This window comes from Bombus pyrosoma, linkage group LG6 (assembly GCF_014825855.1).
Source record: "Bombus pyrosoma isolate SC7728 linkage group LG6, ASM1482585v1, whole genome shotgun sequence".
In the NCBI taxonomy this organism is placed as follows: Eukaryota; Metazoa; Arthropoda; class Insecta; order Hymenoptera; family Apidae; genus Bombus; species Bombus pyrosoma.
This window is the reverse complement of record NC_057775.1, coordinates 5,193,891-5,217,808: the sequence shown is the minus strand read 5'-3', so window position 1 is coordinate 5,217,808 and position 23,918 is coordinate 5,193,891. Positions and strand designations below refer to the sequence as shown.

General features: G+C 32.3%; 1 protein-coding gene across 2 annotated transcripts in view; it reads right to left on the bottom strand.

The window, feature by feature from the left end:
- The window catches only part of LOC122568223 (potassium channel subfamily T member 2), a 203,790-nt gene extending 180,568 nt beyond the window's left edge, over positions 1 to 23,222 (bottom strand). The window contains exons 1-2 of one of the 2 annotated variants that reach the window (XM_043727721.1): positions 22,054 to 23,222; positions 17,567 to 17,820 (exon numbers count right to left, since the gene is read on the bottom strand). In XM_043727721.1, the coding sequence (XP_043583656.1) occupies positions 17,567 to 17,667 (101 nt within the window). In that variant the 5' untranslated portion in view covers positions 17,668 to 17,820; positions 22,054 to 23,222. Of the gene's footprint in view, positions 1 to 3,246; positions 6,712 to 17,566; positions 17,821 to 22,053 lie in introns of those variants that run through there. The other variant, XM_043727717.1, reaches the window with a different exon arrangement.
- Positions 23,223 to 23,918: the final 696 nt, after the last annotated feature.

The window sequence follows — 23,918 nt, the reverse complement described above, 5'->3', positions numbered from 1 at the left end:
AATTTGTGAATTCATAAAAATATTTGATATCCCATAACTAGTCGTGTCAATATTACTATTTCAAAAGGAATAACAATTTACAGACTGCAGAGATATGATCCATAAATGGAAAAGAAACACTCTAGATATCAAAAGGAGTGCAAAGTCTGTTTAAATTTTTTATATAATTTCTGTTGAAAGAAATATTATTCTTCGTTATATACGTATGAGATTATATTGGAATTTTCCTATTATCGAATGGCTTCGCACTTTAACATTAATACATGCTCCAAACTTTCCACGTACAAAATTTTTCCTTTTCTTATCCTACGTATGGTAAATTCCAACGTTAGCTGGTAGCTTTAAAGTACACACAAACACACGCCTCACATAGCGCTTTCAAGCGTTCAAGAACTTTCACAACATTCCTTGAAAGTAAATTTATATATCTTCACGCGCGATGCTAGTTTAGCGAATATAACGTCAAAAAGGGAAATAAGAGAAAAGCGTGTTGTGCAAAGCTCTTGAATAGCGTTACGTTAAAAATGAAGGTGATGCAAATTTAAATTATTTCATCCTTGTACTGGCGAAAATCCTGGAAAATACATGCTCTTGCTCAAACATTTGGAGCGTGTCTTAGTTCCAAAAGAAATTACTTTCTTCTATAAAAGATATTTTATTCGTAATTTTATTCGTAATATTATCTTTTCATCGCATTACGCTTATGTATTAATTATACAAGGCGATTCAATAATATAAGGAAAGAAACTGTCATATGAAACAATTTTATTCTATATTTGTCTTGCCGATCGTATCATTATTACCACGGGACATCCTGTATTTAAAAATGAAAGCCATAATGTTCTTATTTCTCACAGAAACGTACAAACTTTTGAAGGAGAGTCTACGTTTAGAGAATAATGACGATACAACGATATAAATTCATGGTATCAAGAAATGCCTATGTAGCAAGAAATCCCAAGCTACTTCTCAAGTTACACAATAAATTTCCCTTAGAAATTCTGATATTAAGTCCGTGTGACACTACATGAAATGTGTGTCGACCTTTTTCCAGTTTAATGGATGCTTCGAAATCCCTAATTGACATTTCTCGATATTACCGAACCAAGGACGCTATTGGTTTTCGATGCGTTGACAGTAAAACACGTTTGGCTAGTCCCTGAAACGACCACTGATAATTCAAGACCGAAGCTTGGCAAACGTATACAAGGAGCTGTTTTAGGATGAGGTACCGGCTGGTTTATTTAATGAAATTTTTTTTTTTGTTCGCACGATATAGGCTATCTTGTATATACGTATTTATATGATAGAAGACCTAATAAATAGGAAGGAGAATAATGTTTATTGTGTACTTGGTAATAAATAAGTTGCCAGTTTTGGTTTAGTTTAACAAAATGTCAGCGAAAGATATAACACACGTCAACATAAAAGAATAAAAAATAACAGACATATTTCAATGTGATTGAATGTATATGTCTCGTCTGTAACCACTCAAAAACATACAGAAAATGAAAAGCAAATGTCGCAATTTGCGTAGATACAGCAACATGTAAGTTAAATTCAGCAAAATTGGATGAAACGCGTGTTGCAACTCTAAGCTGTTGGAGCGGGATATTTTCGTCCTATGTAGTCCTATGTAAATTCTTCTTCCTTCTCACCTTTTTTATATATTAGTTTCTATATTACGATTTTGACATTTCATCCATCTTATTGCATTACGTTATAGCTTCCATTTGCATAATATTGTTAAATAAATGCTATATTGCTAAAAGTTGTTAGGACGTTCTAACGTTCATTATCCTCTGTTTATTATATTTTTCATCCATATGCACGTTTCGCTATTTTTATAATGAGAAACGAATAATCCAAATGGTAATGTAATATGCATGTTATAAAATTCAAGCATTTTGTATATCGCCAAAAAAAGTTCAAACAAAGTGGTGATTTGTTTCTACAAAGTATTACAACAAACATTATACTTTAAATATTTTATACATTTTTGCATGCTACGTATAATGTATTAAATTTCCTATAGATGTATAAAAATCACAATTCATTTGGATAATCAAGATTCTACTGTATTTCATATTTTATATAGCATGTATATACTATATGTATAAATACCCATCTTGTTTAGTTTTCTTTTCTTGCTTCGTCATGCCCTCGACATGTTGATATATTGTCGTTGATCATAACGATACTAATATTTATATCTTATACGTAGTTTATCTAGATAAGTTGAAAGTGGGTTAAGTAAATAGCTTATTTTTGCTAGAGAGCAGTAATTTACACAGGACGATCACAATATTGCTTACGTATTTTTGTTTTATATTTTTCTTATTTCTACTATATCGATATTGATTTCGATATTAATAAACGACATTAATACTAATACAGTCTATCAGGGCCACAAGGTATATTACTTTATAATAGAACAATCAATTACTAAGTCTGTATTTTAAAAAGAAACTGGCGTGACAATAGAGATATAAAAAGATATAGGTATAAAAATATAGGAGATATGCAAAACACGTATTGGTAGATGAAAAATTCGTTAGCTTCTTTTTCGCTTTTGAAACAGTTTTAAAAGTGCAAAATAGTATAAAAATATCAGATATCGATATTTAAATTTTTCTCTGCATGGCATACGATACTTTTAACAGTTTTAGCTATGCATTCAAGCGTTTACTCCGAGCGTGAATTTGCAGAGCCAGAAAGCTGTACATTTTGGGCAGGTTGTTCCATTTCGTTTTCACAGAGGAATTTTAAATGCGCAAATTTCCTTTTATCATAGTTCACGGAATACGTAAAAGGAATAAGCCAAGAAGAAAAGTTGTGCATTAATGCTTACGACGTGCCTAACTTCCTACCTCCTGGGAAGATTGTAGGAAGTACGTTACTCAGATGATATAAAAGTAGAACCTATTGGACATAACGTCACATAACTTACTAAGTATGTGAGAAATCTGAGAAAGTACTATCTTTTTAAAGGTTTATCCTGGCTAAAGGCTGGAAATTTATATAATTTATCTCAGTTAGAAAAATCCGTTTTATAATTTCTTATACTGGTTTAAATCTACATTCGTTTGTTATATGTTTGCGCTAATAAGAAATTCCATGTGTGATTTTGTGTATTTCATGCGCGATACGCGTTTAGACTATAAGCCCGTTGACCAAAAAAGTTTTACATCGCCTCACTAAACTTGTCAAATGGTTTGCTTCATGCTTCAAATATCAACGACCTACCTCTCATCGAGTTTGAACGACGATCTCGACAGATCACCCCATGCACTCATGCTTCTGCTGCGTCTTCTGCAGGAAGATTGAGGAGCGAGTAACCTTGAACTGCTCCGTCTCCTGGTGGAGGCCAAATTCTCTGCCTGGAAGTAGACCCTCGGCGGATGCGTCTTCTGCTGTGCATTTGGCGGCGTGGAAGTAGGTGTGACGGCCGCCGAGGTATGGAGTTCCGGCAGTGCCTCGTAGTCCCATGCTCTAGCGCCCATCTCGAGTAAAGGAACCGACGAGGCAGCGTTTTGGCCTCGAAGAGGATCCCGAGGCTTACGCTGATGAAACAGGGCGAACAGTTGACGGAACGCCGACTCGTTCGCCCGATGTTCCTTCTTTCCTGGTGGAAGCTTCACTTTGTTGCGCGTGATCGTACAACTAGCGTACGAATCGATCTATGATGTCCCTCCGATAACATCATCCTCAAATTGCCACTCTCACATTGCGGACTACGTCATGGGAATATGATGCGTCCAAACGTCGTATTTCAATAAGTCGCGAATTACTTTCAAACAGTCAAACCGATCGCACAACTTGAAATCGTTTTCCATCGTGATTAGCAGATTAATAAAATCTCGATATAGAATCGAATATTGTAATTATTTGATTCTTTGTTTTTGATCCTTTTTTTGCTTTTTGCTTTCCTCTGTTCCTTACGATAATTTATATTATAAATATTGATTTTGATTTTTTAATTCTCTTCTCCTTTTGCTTCTTTCTGTTCCTTAAAACGATTTATATTAGGAATTTTCTTTGTATTATGAATTTAATCACTTCGAAAGCAATTTGTACTCGCTTCGAGGTATCAATATAATTTCTAATCGATACGCTTGATGTATCAAACTCGATGATTGCCACCTTCGATGGCGGAGCGTTACATCCTTAGGAACATATTATTCTTCCTTTGCAGGTCGTTGACAAAAGTTGAAATTATCTCTCGAAAACGTTCTCTCGTGCAAACGATCAAATAAATTGTTCTCCGACTGAAAAAGTTTGTCCGAATGCTTTCGAATTGGAGGAATTCGTTAATTGAATTTCTCTTAACTTCGCTGGAACGTGTAAACTATGTAACCTCTATATAATTACAATTAATTAATTAAGAGTTAAATATTGGCAATTAAGCGTGGAAAATTAATAATTATCCACTTTGAAATTTGCTTTATTAAACGTTTCGCAGAACGTTTGAATGAAACGTGAAATTACGCTTGGATTGAAAAATGCAAATTTCCGTTTGGAATCGATCGACAAAATCGTATTTTAGAAATTTCTCAGGGCTAGTGACCCCAGTTAACAAGTGCAGTGTTCTTACAATATACTCTATGCCTTACAATCAAAATCATTACAACATTTCCATATATTTCTGTATATTCTCGAGGTAATTGCAATATCAATGTAAGGAAAATTGTTTAAAAATACGCGCGAAATAACGTTTCGCATATATTGCATAACAGCTATTAACGAATCTAGCGTAACTATCAAATATGAGCAACTTCAACAACAATCTCAAAAGTATCCTCTAAGTAATTCTATCATCTACGTTTAACAATAATTTTCAAAAATTTAACGAGTGTAGCAAGTCTGCTGAAAAATGTTTCGTTCAGCAGTTATCACCTTTTTAATTGATGTCAAATAACAGTCAATCTCGTGGTTATTGCCATTGTATCGATAAACATTATAATGCTGCATTAACAATTGATGCATTAAAGCTACGCGATACATTCGATAAATACATTCTCATTATTCCCGGTGATGCTAATTTCAGAGAATTCAAATGATCATTGTTATTTGTACAACATATTGTCATAACTCTTTTTGATCCATGTGCAAATGTGAATGCTTCCGCCAATGCTTGTTCGTTGTATCGATCAAAAGGGAACGTATCATAAACATATAATTAAACAAATTGCTTTAACGTTCTCAGAGGCGATTTAACTGATCGCTGTGTTTTTAACGACCAGCTTTCCATTCAACAATAATACATAGCAGCTTCTTGTCACGACAGACCTCTGATTGATCTAAACGAAGTCACGTGATGGTCAGTATCTAAGGTCATGATCGTTGCAATATTATTTCATCATATTGTTCTTGATTGAAACATTCGATTGTATGTTGGGAACTATTATAAGCGTTTGATTAGAAATGTTGCGACAAGTTGCAAAGCGATCAGCTTTATATTGCCCACTAATCTTCTAGAAAGAGCATCGTTACGACTTGCCAAGTTATGTGCGTGTTTCGAAATTATTTTTGTTACCTTCAGATTTCGTCCATAATGTAAATCTCTTAATGTACGTTAGCACAAACGTCATATGCTTCTCGAATTAATAACGACGGTACACTTGAAAACAACACACGATATAAGTTTTCCTTCTTTCATAAACAACGAATAGTTATCAATTCGATGAATATTCACTGGAATGTTACCGTCTACTTCGTCTTCATCAATCTCCGTATTCATCGTTTCAAGAAAGAACCGCTCATTGTTGGATTTGATCGATACGAGATTATAAGTATAAGAAAAAATTCTATGGAACGTTTTCAAGGTAACCACTGATGAATATTAAATCGACGTTCACCGTCGTCGAACGTTAATAGTTTTCACAGCCTCGATTGCCATTGGTGAGGAAACGGAGAATCAGCTGATCAGGGCTCATGAGGAAATTTCACGGAACATTTAACCGCTGACAAATATCACCCGGTATTCTCAATATCGCGGAAATGTGGCGCATTTTCCTCCAGCGAAATCCAGGGACAAGTGTCTAAGATCGAGATACCGTGGTTGAACCAGTGAGACATATCGACATGTTACATACTGCATCGGCCTTGACATAACACGAAAGTTACGACATCCCCATAGATTGTCTGAATTATATCCACACACACGGCAAGAATATTTTTCCCTCTTACAAAGATCGAACAGTTTCTCAGGGAGATACGTAAAATAACGAAGTTGTCCTTGATACCACATTCAATGGTATGAAAAGCTCGTGTTGACGCGATTCATGAGAATCGAAACGTATGAGGATTTTGGTGAATGGAAATGGCGGATCGCAAACCGCTTGGACAAGACAGATCAGTCCCGATAACATATCACTGTAGATCGTGTCAGGTTGTCCAGCTCACTGGTTTTTCACTGTCGAGGAGCCAGCTCGCAGCTCACCACCCCGTACTGCGGTACATCGTAGCGGTTTTCTCTCGTGCTCAACCACCCCCTTACTCTCTCCTCTCCGATCACCAACATTCGCCCCACTCTTTTCCTGCCTCCTTGTTCAACGTCATGATCCTTTTCCCTTTCTCTCGTTCATTCCGCTTCTCTCTCACTTTGTCCACTCAACTTACTCGCTTTCTCCTGCTCGATGGCTTCCTCTCCATCTCGCTTCCGACAAAACGGCACACATGCACGTGGCGCCGCCGTTGTCAAGGCGACTGCGCTGCACGAGATGCTTCTACTGTACGTACGTTTTTATGTCATCATCATTTACTTACACGAGATCCTTCCTATCAACTTCGACGTCGCATCGATGTTTGTGATAAATAATCCTGCTTAGGTTGAATGAATCGTATCTGAGCATATCCATGGGCTAGATTATATCGATGTTATTATGATACGCTACATCGTAATACGAGCTTCGGAACGAGTTCATATTTCGAACTTATGTTACATTAAGAATTCTTCGAAACTCATAAGGCTGCTGTATGATTTACATAAGATTATTTTATCGTATCTTCATAAATAACACGTGTCTCTCGACGAATGGGTGAACTTTACTTCCTGTGGTAATAAAATGTAATTTTTGCTTTAAATTACATGGGATAATTATCTTCGCACTTTATCAAAGTATAATAAAGGTGTGTATAGCCAACAAGGGCAGTCACTGTTATATAATTCGATAGGAGAGATAGAAATGTCTTTTTTTTATTTTTTCTGTTTTATTCTTTAAAGATCGTCGTTAAAATTTTCATTTTTTCATTAAAGATTTTCTTAACAGTTGTCTAAAACGGTACTTTCTCCCAATAATGTCGTCCCGATAGTTTTAAACGAACCAGTGTAAATTCGTATCGAATTAAATTTTGTAACGTCGAAGGTTATACGCAGTGAGAGCGAAATTATTTGGGAATAACACAGCGGGATGAATGGACAACCGGAGTACAGCATCGATTCGCGCCGGGAAAAGCTGAACTTGCGTATCAAGCCTGCGCACTGGTGACTATCGTAACGCGGAAAGCTCGGACTTTCAATACGCCACGTGGTTCACCTCTCGAGATAATCAACTTTCGCATGACTTGAAATAAAGTTACAAAAGTATGTATGTAAGGTTGATTTAATACCAAAAGTGGTTAGTTTATAAAGTACAAGGGAAATACAATTTTTTTTTAACTAAAATCTATCATTTAAGATCCGATATTACACTGGAAGGATGAAATGAATATTTCGTGATCAGAAATTGCTGACTGTTGGGGACTTGTAGAATAATTTAACAAGTAATATTAGTAAATTAATAAGTTAAAAATTATAGACTTCCATTTTTACCGCTAAATAATGTTTCGTTAAATAAAATATTCAGATAACTTGCAATTTGAAAAAATTATCGTAAAGTTTCTTTTACCTTTAATATCAAACTTGTTATTGTTATAAAAAGATGTTTATTAATATTGGTAATATTGGTAACCCGTACTGTAAAAGCAGTATATCATATGTTATTTTTTAAATTATACGAGAAACTTATGATTAGACAAACAAGATAAAAGTTGCCACGGTCTTTATCTTATGAAAAACCTAGCAACGTCAAGCAGCGCACTCTACAGAAAAGCGGAAGCGTTATAACGCTGAGTAGGAAATATAAAACTCGCAAGCTCAAAAGCTTCGCAAATTCCGTAAAAGCAGTCGATAAGGTAGAAAGATGTTGTCTTTCTCCATAAGCATACTTTGATCCTTGGTTCAAAGAAATCCACTCATTTGGTCTATGAAGATTTTTTTCAAAAAACAGGTCCGCGAAAACATAAAAGAATGAGATTCCAAGAAATAATTTGCTTCAAAGCGTGGAAAGAGGCGTGTTTTCCGAGAGTCAAAAAATAAGTAACATTAGATTTTTGCCGAGAAACTTCAGGAATGCTTCTTAAAGAACCAAAAGATTCTACTTTACCTACATAAGAGTAATTTACAAAGAGTTATCAATAGATAGAGACAAAATTATTTTTTAATTCACTATTTTCGTTTTCTGAAACAACTACAAATATTTAAAGTAATCGATATTCATTTTTAAAAACATAATTCACTGTATGAATACTAGAGAAAAGAAACATGACGAGTCATGCCTCCTTTTTCAAATTCAATACATTGCTAATTGGCATATGCATATTAACTACATTTTTATTTAACTTGAATATCAAATACCTGATTAATTAAATATATGCTATTTATGAATATTAAAAAAGATATTGAAGATATTGTTGTGCTATACAAAATTTCTTGGAATCAGAGAATCAACAAATGTAGAACTATCATGTTTCTTCCGAGTAGCTTTTATATGTAAAAAAATGAATTAATAGTTGCATATTTATAATAATAATAATTACAAAACAACGCACTAGAAGCAGTGCAAGAGTTTATAACAACAACACAGTTGGATTGTTTTGTCCAATTTATCGAACCTGTTTGCCAAAAGTTCAAAATCCATTAATTGTGCTTACTTTCGAGTACCCTTATACAGTGATCGTCAGTAACAAGGTATAGTATTCTTCATGCTATCGCATAGTTCAGGGAATTGAACACACGCGGAAATGAATAGATGCATCGATTAACAGAACTAATACCACAGTAATATAGGGCATTGACTATCTTATCAACAATAATTTTCTTTTAAGCAGAGAATAATAGAAGTAGTGCTAAAATTTTCATAGACGAAAATATGTTCATGACATTTATTTAAGAATTTATAATGAATAATTTATCTACTCTGTGTGTATATAATAATAAAATAATGTGTGTGTGAATATTAGAAATAAATAATATATCTAATTGTAAAAATGTGATAAAATTGTCGAGGTACTTGAATATAATTTTGATAACTTTTAATTAATCTCACAGGATTAAGTCACATGACATTTACGTCCCACATACTAAGGTAGGAAAATTAAAAAAAGAGTAAAGCAATTTTCCTAAGTACCCTTGCACTGAAAGGACTTTAATAATTCGTAACTGTAATTACAGTAACAAAGGCGAACGTTTCACTCTGGTCTCCTATACTCATGATCTATACTCTATGAAGGTAATTTTATAGAACGGCTTAAATTAAAATAGAAAATGAATTAAATTAAAACTATAGATTGAATCGTTTACGGTAACAATTCAACTTTTCCCCTATTTAGATATTTAAAGTAATTTATTAATGCGATGTAAAAAAGTTTGTAATTAACATCATACCATTTTCCACTGCAACTATCGATTTGATTGATTCTGAACTATGCTTTTGGTATATTCTTTTTTATTTTCTTTTAGTACCTTCATCATATTCGCACTTCATTTCAATTTAATTTCCAATTGCCCCTTCTAGCATGTACAACTTTATGAGTTTGTATCTGTGAAATTATAACTCCGAGCTGAAAGTGACTTTTGTTTAATCAGCCGAGAAAAAAGTGAAGGTGAACGTATTCTCATAGGAGAAATGACTGTAAAAGGGAAGTTCGCCAACTTAAATCACGCCAGGACCCAGAGTAATAGCAATATAGTCCTGATAAACTTTTTAATATTCACAACACAATACAAACGCAATTTTGCTGGAATCTTAGATAACAAGAATAGCATGACATTGGGCATTTCATAGTATTTTTAATAATCATGAGTACTTAGAACAATGATATAATTAAATAATTATTTTCTCATATATAGCTTTGTTTGGTATTTTTCAACATATCATGACTAGTACCATAGCTATATTTTATATTTTCATTTTGCGTTTCCATCATTATATTATTACAATCAAGGAAACCAAATATATATTCCTGTAAAAAGTGATTATCATCAATAAACGCCACGGCATGTTGCCTTATTCATTACTCTAGATATCCCATTACCATATTGACTTTTAATCGAATTATTGAATTTTCCTAATATTTATAACATTTTTCTTTCTTTCATTAATCATTTCTTTGAATTGTCCAAAAAGTTTATTTATGACGTCTTTCATGTACATATAAATTAAAGACTATTGATCATATTTATAAAATCATAATTATAAAAATGTAAACTTTATAGTCATATAATATAGAAATCTTTCCTAACATTAAGAACTAATAAATAAATATATTTTATATTAGTCACTATAGAAAATAGTCACAGAAATTATCATTATTATTAAAAAGAACACGCTATAAAAATTATAAATCATACGTTTTGATAAACTTCATAGTGTACGTATATAAGAACACGTATATTACGATGCCAAATGTTGAAACATATCCCAAACATATGTTCATTTTGTAGCTCGTTTGAATACACTGGAGGATTGCAAAATGCGAACATCGTGCAATATATGTTGGTAGAGACATCAGCGACTCAAACAGATTTTCAAGAAATATCTCCATCATTTGTTCTCGGAAGAAAGATTCCACCAACGACCAAGATTCGAAATATCGATTTCCATGGCAACCAGTTTTGTCGAGTTTGTAGTTTGTCACTGTCGTTGAACGATACGTGGGCAAGTATAGACGGTGCCTTCAATTTCCTGCCAACCGGAGATGCAAAGACAATTGCAACTACGAAAGGTTGACCATTTAGGCGAGGAGATGTCTCGTTTCCAACTATCTCCTTTAATCACGAATTTCCTTGACGAAGAACAGAGAATCGAAACGAGAAATTAAAAAGCATGTTGGTAATAAAGAGCTCGTTCATCGACACTTGCGTGTAAATCTCAGAACACGCGTGTTTCGAAGAAAATTGTATCTTGCAGATATCAAGAAAAGGCGAAAGGAAGTTTTAAATCATATCAGAGTAAACGATTAAGATGAAACAACGCGTCATCTTACAACTGAACCGCCTTTGAAATTAGTAATTATTCGTTATTATATTCTTAACTCGAGATCTTCTCTGACAACGAAATTTCAAACGAGTTTGCACGAGTTTACAGAGAATTTCGACAGAGGAATTATCGTTCTGTTTAAATTCACAAACTGCTTGACTGTTAATATTTATAGCTGCCTTTGATAGTACTTACAAATAAATTTGTGAATAAATATTTACAAATGTATTCCCCGTCTTAAGATCTACTGTATGAAGAATACATAACATTGACCAGGCAATATAATTAACAGGCAATATGCATAAAATCAATGTACGATAAGTTCTCTAAAGTTTTGCTGCATGTTGTGATTTCAATGGACAATGAAAGGATTAAACTATTTTCATGCTTCTATCATTTGTAGTAATTTTTAGGATAGAATTTGCGAAAAAATAAAAACCAAAAATAAAAATAAAAATATATATTTTAATTGATACTTTAAATACATATTTTGTATAAATGAGTAACAGGTGTAGAAAATTTTTTATATGTTAGTTAAAGGTTGGTGGTCCCTTAAAAATTTTAAAGACTAAAGAGTCTATCACTAATGTTACGAAATCTTTGAAATCAGATAATTTAACACTAATTTTGAGAAATGTTGGAAATTAAACAATTTATTGTCATCTTCTCATAAACTACAGTTCTGCGACCTTATTTATATTTTTTGAGCAATTATGTAGATTTTTTATGCTACCTATCATGAATTCCTGAATGTAACTCCATTTCTGTGTAAATTTTTTAAGAAGCATTTTGCATGTGCTATAATATTGCCTTGTAATTAATGACTACCTGAAAATTATAGCTTTATATGAATTGTGAGAAAAGAACAGAATTCGAAGACATATAGTCATTACTATTTCTTATTTCGGTCAAGCCTGTATTAAAGGTGATATGCTCGTCTAATCGAAATTGATATTTTGTACGACACATTCGCAGCAAATTGCAACTAGAATTACCACTTTTCCCTTCACACTTTAATTTTACTACATCTTCTCAATCCTTATAATTTATAGACAGACTGCAAATATTTTGGCATTTATAGGAAATTTAAATGTGCAAAATTATACAGAATGCCCATAAAATGTAAAAATACACAAAATATCCAAAGTAAAGTTCTTTTGTCATTTAAAGAATAAAACAAATCTCTATTTAGATTCCATCTCTTTGACTGTTGTTATTCAAACAGTAACTAAAATTATTACTTTTCTATTTTCATTTTAGTCCTATTTAATACTTGTTATAATATCTAGAGGGAGAAAAATATCTCAATTTAGATTGCATTTCTCTAGTTAACTATATTGAAAATAACACAAATTTGCATAAACATGCGCGGTCTATTTGAAACTGTGTTCTGCTCTAAATATTATTCAGTTAAGCGTTTGTAAATATACATCTATAAGTATGTTTCATGACAATGGTGCGGAAGAGTAAACCGGGTATAATGATTACTGTGAAATATAATGATATTTTATGGCAATTTCATCATTGCAGCTAATTGTAATGATGTCATCCGATATCGGTACCCAACAAGAACATTCAATACAATTAATGTTAATAAAGTATTTTCGTGATAAAATAACATAGATAGGTGATCATACAAAACAAAATGAAAACCACAGAATTTAATAAGCACGAATTTGGATGTAACTTCAAATACATTGATATAGAACTATCGAAGTAAAGAAAATTACTATCTATAATTGTCTAATTATATCTAATAAGTATTGCAAAAATGATACCAAATTGTTGGCTGTTCATGTACAGATAATATACAAAAACGAACAACAAATAAACACAAAGTTCCCTTAACTTTTCTAAAAAAAAAGAAATGTAATTGTATGATTTGAAATTCCCCAAAGTTCAGCACAATACGAACCGATTTCACATAGCAACAAAGAAATATGTTGAGAAACTTTGTCCGATAGCGGTTTTGAAATTGTATGTCCAGAGAAATGTTCGAAACTTTGTCGTACCTTGGAGCGCATATACGAAGCAGTTGACCAAATGAGAAGAGACAGCGGAAAATAACAAAAATAGAAAGACCGGTCGATATTAATTGTGTCAAGTGTGGTTCTTAGACCCAGCCTCAGCCTCATCACGAAATAAGACAATACTTCACTGCGTCAATCTTAAAATTCGGTCGGTTGGACCTATTACGTACATGCGATCAAACTATTGTACAAGCTCGTACTATTTGTCACGAATCTTTGATGAAAGAACACTATGACCATCTTGTCACGGACCAAGGATTCTAGTTGGCGCTGACCATGCATATATTTGCATCGATGAATCTAAAATCGTGTTAACTGCTTCTTTATAGTTAATTCGAGACCACAAAGAGGAGAATGCACCGTCACGAAGATAGCACATCGTCCTTATGAGTTATGTATGCGAATGAATCGCGGTATGAACTCAACGACACGTTTTGGTGTATATTTTAGGGATGGTACACTCGAAACCTTTCCAGTTTCGAGTTCTCAATACTCGAAACTTTCTGCTACTTTCGCGGATCGAAGCTCTCGAAATCCAGATCAATAGTAATTTGTGTAAATAATTTACGAGAATATTGCGATATAAAACTATCTCTGTTTAATTAATAACATGATCCAATTTTGGTTATTCTTTAAACTTATTCTGATTGGTACGACTTTACAATCGTATCAATAAGTAAGCATTCCAACTTTTCAGAGATTCGAGTTTAGATAATTTCGAGAATTATACTTACAGGATTCTGGATTCGAATTTCGCGTATCTAAAGATCAAATTTCAATCCATCTCTAATATATGTATTATTTAAGTGTTGCTTGATAGTTAACTGCTAGTCACAAAGATGAAAATGCGCCGACACGAAGGTAGCAAATCTTTCTTTTGAGTTATCAACGCGACTGCATCGCGGTATAAAGCTAATAAAACACATTTTGGCGTGGCACTATATTTGACGTTTTCCTTGGATGTAAAATTCGATAAAACGGGTACGTGAACAAAGTATAAAGTGGATGAAGTGAGCCGAGTGTTGATTTCGTGGCAAATAAAAATTTTATGAAAGCAATTCTTTTCGAATATTTACAAGGTACAACTAAAGAGAATGGTAAAAGAAATAATAAATATATGCGTAATGGAAGGAGATACGTATGCGTATATGAGAACGGATATAATTAAAAAAATGGTACAAACTAAAAGTTTCATCATTGAATGCGTATTTCATACATATAGGTAGATATGAAGTTGCAGAGGGTAATTTTGGTTGAATTCAACTCAGTTATCATAGGATTCAACCAATACTCTTTTTTTTTTTTATTTCAAACGCGCTTCTGACCGACTTTCTTCTAAAGGATGAGAAGGTACTGGAGCGTAAAAAACTAGACTTTCCGCTCAAAGAAACGATTCAGCGGCAGTCCAAAGCATGCAAAATTGTCTCTGCTTTTTGTCCGGAATTAATAGTGAATCTCAAACTGACTCGCCTGTAGTCTGAATTTAATAAGGATTGTGACACATTATTAAATTAAATTAAATAGCTAAATAATTTAATCTAATACAATTTAATTTATTTAATAACTGGTACTGTTCTAAGGGTTTTATCAAAATTAATGATTTCATTTGTTTGCCGCAACATATAGAAATTATTCCTGATAAACATTCTTTTTTCTCGTGAGAATGCTATAAAAAATATTTCCTCGAGTTTAATCTACTTAACTTTGTACACAATTTAATAAGTGCTAATTCTCGTCTCTTGGGTATTAAGGGTTTTGTTGTAAGATTGCTGGATTCAATGTAGTATACGTTATGTAATAAATATAAATCCAAGAAATAGAATTCCCTAACTAATTCCTTATTTTTTCTTTGTGCAAAAAAACATAACTGTACACATGTAATAACTCTATTTATTTTTATCTTTTAACAGATCATGCCCCAATCATCAGATGCTGTAAAATATCAAAGTATTCAAAAGAAACCAGTTTCCTCTACTCGTCTTTCTTGTAACCAACATACGTTTTTTTTTATACGAGGATTTTATGAGATTCCAATACGAATGGTAAAAAATGCGTGACAGCCTGTTGTCAAGAGAAGGAACCCTTTTATAGAACCTCTTATTACGTTCTTCCTAACCAAGGGGAGGAAATAATCGATTGTGATGAAGATATGTGGCGATAAAACATCAGTCAATACATGACAAATAAATTACTTAGTAGCTTTCAAAAATTTTTCTTCTAAAAGAATAAAACGATGTGCCGGTCTTTACCTTTTTTCTAAAATTATTATGACTATAGAATCATTTGAATCTCTACAAAACTGTGATACATCTATACAATTTTTATGACAAATTCTGTATTGATTATTTCGACCATTCTGATAATTCTAGTATTATAACTATGATATTTCTCCAATAAAAATCTCAGTATCCTATTTATTCTAAATTCAACGTTATTTCTGGTTCCCCTCCAGAGCTATCCCATCTTTTGAAATTTCAAGATGACTATCCTAATGGACATTGTGCCATTCAGTTCACGACCCATTCTCTGTTCTACTCGTATTATAAAATCTGAATTATTAAATAAACGTGGGGGGTGGGCACATTCCGGATCGAAGAAAAAGAAATTAAAAGAACAGACACAGTATAATATGCTCTTGTTGTTTAATAAATATCGGATACATTCAGAGGCTAACTCATTTGCAATTTAAATCCTTTTGATGTTAAACATTATTGTTTACAATATTAGCGTAGCTTTCATTTACAATTTTGATTTTGTTGTATTATTTAAATTTCAGTTAGTTTTCTTTCTCCTTTGATATTTGTTTTTCGATTTTCCTTAATATAATAAAATGTCAATGAATCATTTTCACTGAATATTCCTTCTAACCGTAATATCGGTGCCGTCAGTTTCATGAACATTTCTGAGAAACAAGATATTACGGGTCAGGCACAAAATCAGTGATCTCAAACACGAGATCATTTCTTTTTCAACCCCAAATCTCCTCTTTCCTAACGAAAAGAACTCATCAACTCAGAAAACAGGCAATTTAATTTGTTCCCTCCGAACCTTTTTTCCTTTCGTGAAACGAATTAGTTTCCCCTGTGAATTTCATACTTGCGTATAAGGTCTCTCTACTACACAGCCACACCTTTACATTCATTCTACATATCCATATTGAAACACATGAACGCGATGTCAGCATTATTTATTTAATTTTAAACATTTCTCGGTAATCAAAATCTTGTTTAATTAAATGCAGATGTAGGTGTGACGGAAAGAAGTAATTACTTGTAACATATAAGAGGATTTTGTTTTAAATTACAATCTATCTATAATCAAGAAACAGCTAGTTGATGTGAAATATTTTGTATGATTTGCGTTTCAATGAAAATTATAAAATTGAAGTCAATCGAATCACTATTTTAATTTAGCAGCAACGAGTTCAAAATTGAATTACAACTACAGTAAAATAAAATAAAATATGGCTAAGAAACATAAAATTATGGATAGAGAGATACATAAAATTAAATGTACCACTCTTATATATTAATAAATTTATCTAACATTTTAGTAAAAACTCCAATCACATACGAAAAGCAAATCATAATCTCTTAAACGACTCACTATATTCAGCGAGATTAAAGCATTATACGTGTCTATGCATAGATCAATAATTTATACATACTATCTCTAATGAAAATGAAATAAAAAGGAATATGTTTTAATATTTCAATACTTCGATATTTTGTAATGTTGTCTACCTTAGTTGCAACTTTTATAACAATGAAAGAACTAAAAGTGTCACACGATTAAGGTTATATTGAGAAAATAAGATTTTCGAATACTCTTGTAACGTAAACAAATAATCATTCTCTCCTTTATCTGAAAACTTACTTTCATATTGGACTAAGGGAATTTACATTGAGATAAATGTCCATTCGCCCAAAAGACATTAATACGAGAGTCATATCTCACGAAGATTTAAATTCATGAGTACGTAAGTAATACTTGAATATTTCCTAATGAGCACAGATGATTCATCGGAAATTGGTACAGACGCTCGAATGTCCTTGCAACTGCCATAAAAAAAAACTTACGACATATTGATAAAATTCACGCAATGATACTAATAAAATGATATAACTTTCTTATAGGAAAAGAGAAATATCTTAAATATCTGGAGATTAGACAGTGATGTATATTCTGTTCTCCAAACATTTGAAAGGAAATATGCAACATTAAAGATGTACTCACCGCTCGCCGTCATCATTAAAAGCATAATCCCCCAAGAGGAGATCGCGAAGTCTATATCTCGGTGGTAAAATCAGTGGTAGACAAGGATCTGGTTCATTCATTGCGCACGAACCGTTTTCGATGTTGGGCAATTCTTTAGACGTTGCTTTCGTGTACTCCTCGATCGTGCCGAGGGTACCACGAAAAACACTGTTTACAACTGCCACTGTTGCTGGAAGCTTTGTAATCGTACCATACAATCACCGAATCACGACCTGAAACAGGAATATATAAAATTTAATATTTGATATTTTTTAATTCGGTATAAATCAAGTTCAAATTTAATTCAGTATAAATTTCCAAATTCAATTCAATTTTTTGGACCACAGTTATTGCAGTTCGTCGTCATTCTTATTAACATTGAGAGGAATAAAACATACTACGAGTATTACAACGATTTGAATTATTTTATATTATTTATTTATATTATTTGAAGTATTTTGAATATTTTATATATTTTGAAATATATGGATTGTGTAAAGTTTTGCACTTTAGAATTTCACATAAATGCGTAAACATCCTGAGATTATTTATAATGGTACTTTCATGTTTTTACAACCCCACGAAAGCTTTCGACTAAACTACATCACAAAGAACACGTCTGTATCCTACATACATGGTATCTTTCCTGACATATAGCGATGACCATAGGGAAAACCCACTAATTACTCGATTACATGCTGATATTCGATCTGTGACAACGAGAAATTATTCACGTCGGTGGTAGAGCTCAAGTAATAAGAGAGTATGCTACATTTACTGTTTGAATGATACTCATTAGCTTCAGTTAATAAATTAAAGTAATCAGTTAGCAGACGTAAATTTTCCAGGAAACACAGATATCTTTTTAATAATTTAACTTCACAGACATACACTGAATTGGTTGGAGAGATTTTAATACTGTTTCTCGTTAATTATTTATTCTTTTATTCTCTTATATTTATTTATTTTTCATAGTCCTTCCCCTCCGCATTAGGACGGACTTACAGCTACATTTCTTTTTAACTTACACCTGTGGTGTACTTTTCCAACCATTAAGCTTAACATCTCTCGTACTTAACATTTAAACTTAAAACTCACAACTTAAATTTGATTTTTTAATGTACCTCTTGTATTTCTTATTCTCTACCCTTTTACTATTTATATTCTCGCAGCGCCAAAACTTCAATAACATACAAATCTAAACAGAAAGATAAAATATTTTATTCCCCGATATATTTATCGTGCTGTAAGGGAAGAATAAATAAAAAATAGAAAAGGGAGTAATCACTCCAAACAAAATTGTAATGGTGCGTTTAAACTTAATTTAAAATTGAATTTTTCCATATTTTTCCATTCGTTTGAGATATTTTTATTGAAACCATGACCACTCATTCAGCTTTAATTATAAATGCATTTATGTTGTTCCGCTAATTCAGTGCGAATTAATACACTCTCATTGATGTTCTCTGTACTTGCTCGTAATACCCATTGGTGGCCAATATAATAAAACGTTCCGAACAACTAACGAAGGTGACTGATTATTAATACTCTGATGAAGTTACACGAGATTCAGAAAGCTGCAGTTAACAGAATTTTAATACTGTTGACAGATGTCAAGATCGCTTAACATGTAAACTACGCAACTTAACGTCAGCTCTTTTGAAAGATTGAAGACAAGACGAATATTGAAAAATTGCATATTAAACATATGCGTTTATTAACATAAAATGTAAACGCATCTCATTTAAATGCCCCAGATACTAAAATTGAATTCAGTGCAAAATTGTCCAGGGATCAAGGACATTGAATAGCTTTCAACTAATAAATAAGATTGAACGGTACGTTGAGATCACGACATTGCTAAATTGCATTTATTTGTCATGTCACTATCGAGATGTTCCTAACATTTAGCAAATTAGGAAACCTTTCACGCGATATCTCCAAACCAAAAATCTATGAAACCAAATTTAGAGCCATGTTATAACCGAAATAATCTCAAGATATTGTCATGGGATTTAGGGAAAGACGATGAATCGTATACAGATCTCGGAAATTGGGTAGGCTGCAGTGACGAAATACAAATCTAAATTTGTCGGTAATGGTATTCCAGATTTGACTACCCTTCTACACCCTTACACTGTACGATAATGAAAACCGGCAATTTCTGTCATAAAATCGATTCATGGTAAATCGACGATCGAAAGCTTTTATAGTTTCAACCATTAACAGATTAAATGATAATACCTTGTAATACGATTATTACTTTTCTTGCTTGTATTAGACTACATTTCGCGTATAGGCAATAACTATATAATTACATTATACTTTATTGTAATTTTGTACTCAATCAAACCGCAAAATATTCACAACTATTGAGAAGTACAGGGAAACTCAAAATAATTTTACATTTTTTTACGGTTACTACTTTCCTTCATAATTGAAATAGGTACTATACTATCTTATAAAACTGAAACGTTCTTTTAATGTTAAATTTGTTCGGCATTAACTATATTATTCAGTTATTATGCACAAAACAGATAGAAATGTATAAAATTGTAACGTTTATAAATTTCAGGATCCCTAATATATTTTACACTAATTCTAGTTATTACTCAAAAATGATTAAAATATTAATTTTTAAATTGTACAAGACATAACACAATTCATGATAAATATAAACTAAATGTCTTCTTGAAAGATATGTAATTTGAAAGACAACGAAGTCCACGATTTTTTAAACTTTTCCAAGAGAAACAAATTACTTGATAAATTAATACAGTATCAATGTTTCGCACATGGCATGTTCTCTCAAAATATTCTTAATTACCTTGTTAATAAGTAATTAAGATAAATTGGTAAATAAATGTCGTTACATTAAAAAGTATATTATATTTTGATTAAACATCGAAATTTATATAATATTCAGAACAGACCTCGAGATTGTAGATTACACACAGAGCCGAGAATAAATAAAGCACAAAAATGAAGCTTCCGATCGAAACATATTAGTGATTAGTGGTGAAGTGTCAGTAGTAGATATACAATACTGTTCCGCAATTACGCCTTGTTCCACTCAAATGTATTAGGTAGATATATTCTCTAGATATAGTCTCTAGAGGAAGGCCATTTGCCGAAATACAATAGCATTGCATTCGAGTGAACGTAATTGACTACACGTCAGATACTTCCAAACGAATAGTTTTGTACGTAGCATTTCAGTGATTACTACTCTAACACTTCACATAAAAAATCAGTATTACTCCTGTTTAACGTACAGTAGAAGATTGATTATTATTAAAATGTTGATTAAAGTAATAATGATTTCTATGATCGTGGAAAACATTAATTAATAAATAGAACATAAAAAATAGAAACTGGAAGAAATTGTTATTTTTAAAGTCTACTCGGGAAAATTGCAAGTCCTAAGTCTAAATCTTGTTGATTTCTTAATTATTACGTTTCTTAGTCGATAAAAAGAAGTATTTCAATATGAGATAGTTAAAAAAGGAAATAAATTAATAGATTTAAAGATATAATCGTTTAAACAAGTGATAAATTCTCAATGTTTAGTAAAAAACGAATAATCTTAGTTTAACTCGATAGATATGAGTCTACATATATATAACTAATGTTTTAAATATTTTTTAATGTTCAAAAGAGTAAGAAATACATTTTTAATCTCAGAAACAAATATAAACCTAGTTTTGTTTTTGTTTTACAATTACATTCTACGATTGTGTTTCTCTATAAGAGATGAAAAAAACGTGTGATGTAAATATCGTAATACGCTCCTTACACTGAACTTCTAGCAAAAGTTTCCAAACATATTTTTTTGCCCACGAGAGACTCTGTTTACGCAGTATTAATGACTTCAATTTATTCTTTATGCTGGCGTATTGTTTCCTGCTTGTCAACATGTTCGAACTAGACCAATCTAAAGGATATAAAATAGAGCACAGGATGAAAAATTTACATTTTTCTTAACAAAAAGAAAAGATTATTAATGTGAAAGACAAAAACGAAAATTTGTGCTATTTCATCCTGTTTTATGACAACACAATTGTGTTATGATAAATTTGTACTGTTTCCAAATTTGTATATTCTTAGCTACTAACTACTCTTCAAAATGTAACATACAGAATATTCCTTCAACAACGGCCTGAATATTCCTATAATTAATATGATATATTTTAATTTACATAAAGTGGATTAAATACCGTCGATATCTTAATATCATAACAAACAATATTCCTAAATTTACGAGAAACCTGAAAAATACGTATTTAATCCCGAAAATAAATAATATGGAAACAGAATTCATTAACAACATAGTGAATTTGAAAACTGCATGCCTGTAAAAAAAAAGCTTGCAACTGTGACTCCATCGCGTTTTCCTGTAGTCTACATAGTCAACAGTCTGCTCTTTACATTTAGATTACAAAATATTATTACTGATATGTACTTACGTAATTGGAATCCTCATCTCTCAATAGATTTTCCATTCTTTTCTGTCGAATCAGATGGCAACCGTCGTCAATGGTTATTTCCTTCAAAGAATCACACGTCAACGGAATTTTCATCATATATCATACATTGACACAATTCTTTTCGATCTTACAATCTTCTTCTATCGATCGTCAATGTAAACGATGTTTGTAACCGTTTCTATGTCGTGCATGAGACTGTTAAACAATTCAAGAAAATCCTATCATTCTCATCGATTGGTCAAGAGAAATGCTTTTACCAAGAACTATCACTTTCGCGAGTATCGACACATTTCCACGCAAGACGAACATCTCAGATCAATTAATCAAATTCACCAACGAAATGTAAATCAATTCCATTGTTATCGAAAGTAAGAATACAACAAGCACCTTCCGTTAGATCAAATTATATCATCGTCTTATATCTCGCGAATTACTTAACAACAAATACTCTGTTGTTAAGTTCACCGTTACTGGCAATCACTTTCACTGCACAATTACATATTTTTCAATTATCATGTTCTTGTTTTCGAATAATTATTATAATTATACATCAAAAACGTTCTTAATGTCCAACCGTTTTTAACTCTTCAACAGAAAGATTACCGAATTTGTAATTCAAAACTGTGTTTAAATTATTCACTGAAATATATTTACAAAGTAATACAAAATACTTGTAATAAATAATACTTTATGAAAAATTAAAACAAATCTAATGTCAACGAGCATTATTGATAATTCTACTAAAAATGCACAGGAAGTGTCAAACGTGACGTGAATTTGAATCACGTAGTAAAACTGTCATTGCGTGTAATGGGACGGTAGTGTAGAACGCGCGGCACGTGCGACGCGATCACGCTTTATTTCTAAACGAACAGTCGAATTATTCGAAGCGCGCGCGCTCGACGCTTACTCAACGGTGTCTCGCGCTTCAATGATGACGCATCCTCGTTGCTCGCAACGTCGACCACGCTCCTGACGACGCCCACCGACGACCTATTCGATCAACCGTCCAAACACCTGCTGAGATAAAAGGGGACGAAAATCCTCGGATTCGACCGCAGCCAAAAAAGTGACGCGTATGAAATCTTGATGTATGAAGCTTTTCAGGAATCCTTCCGACGATGAAAAACACATTGTGATCTATTGGACAGATTATAGGTACGTATTGTTTATATCCACAGTTTTATTTATAATTTTGTTCCTCTCGTTATTTACGCTTCTTTCTGTACAAATTTTATGCATGTAACAATCAAACAGTTAAAAAGGTTAGGTTGTTCGTTGTACTAAATGTCAAAAGATTTTATTGTTCCTTTCACGAATTTAGAGCTAACGCTATTTGAAGATACATTAAAATTGAGAATATGCTTTTAAAGATAAAGTTTAAGATATAATGATGTGTTTATTTTTGCATACAAGGATAATTTAATGCTACTATTTGAAAAGATAATCTGTATGCGAGGGAATTGAGAACGCTACTTAGAGAAATGAATGATATGTATCATGAAAATATTATTGCAAAAGCATCAGGTAAAGATAATTCAGACAGATACATGAAGAAATCATTGCTGTCTGTATAAATATTTTAAACGTCAGTCTATAGAAGCATAGTCGAGAATAGGAACACTCTAATGCAGCGCTAGCGCCATCGGACGAATATAATTGTTATTATTTTAATTTTAAATTATATTCGATTATAAAATTAGGTACATTTTACGATGCTTTAAATTTTACTACTCATAAATTACATTCACATATTCACCAACTTAAACATTCAATCTAAATACAGGTCAATAACGATCAATGATTAATCTAAGAGATCAAAGGATGCAATGATGTTATCCAAA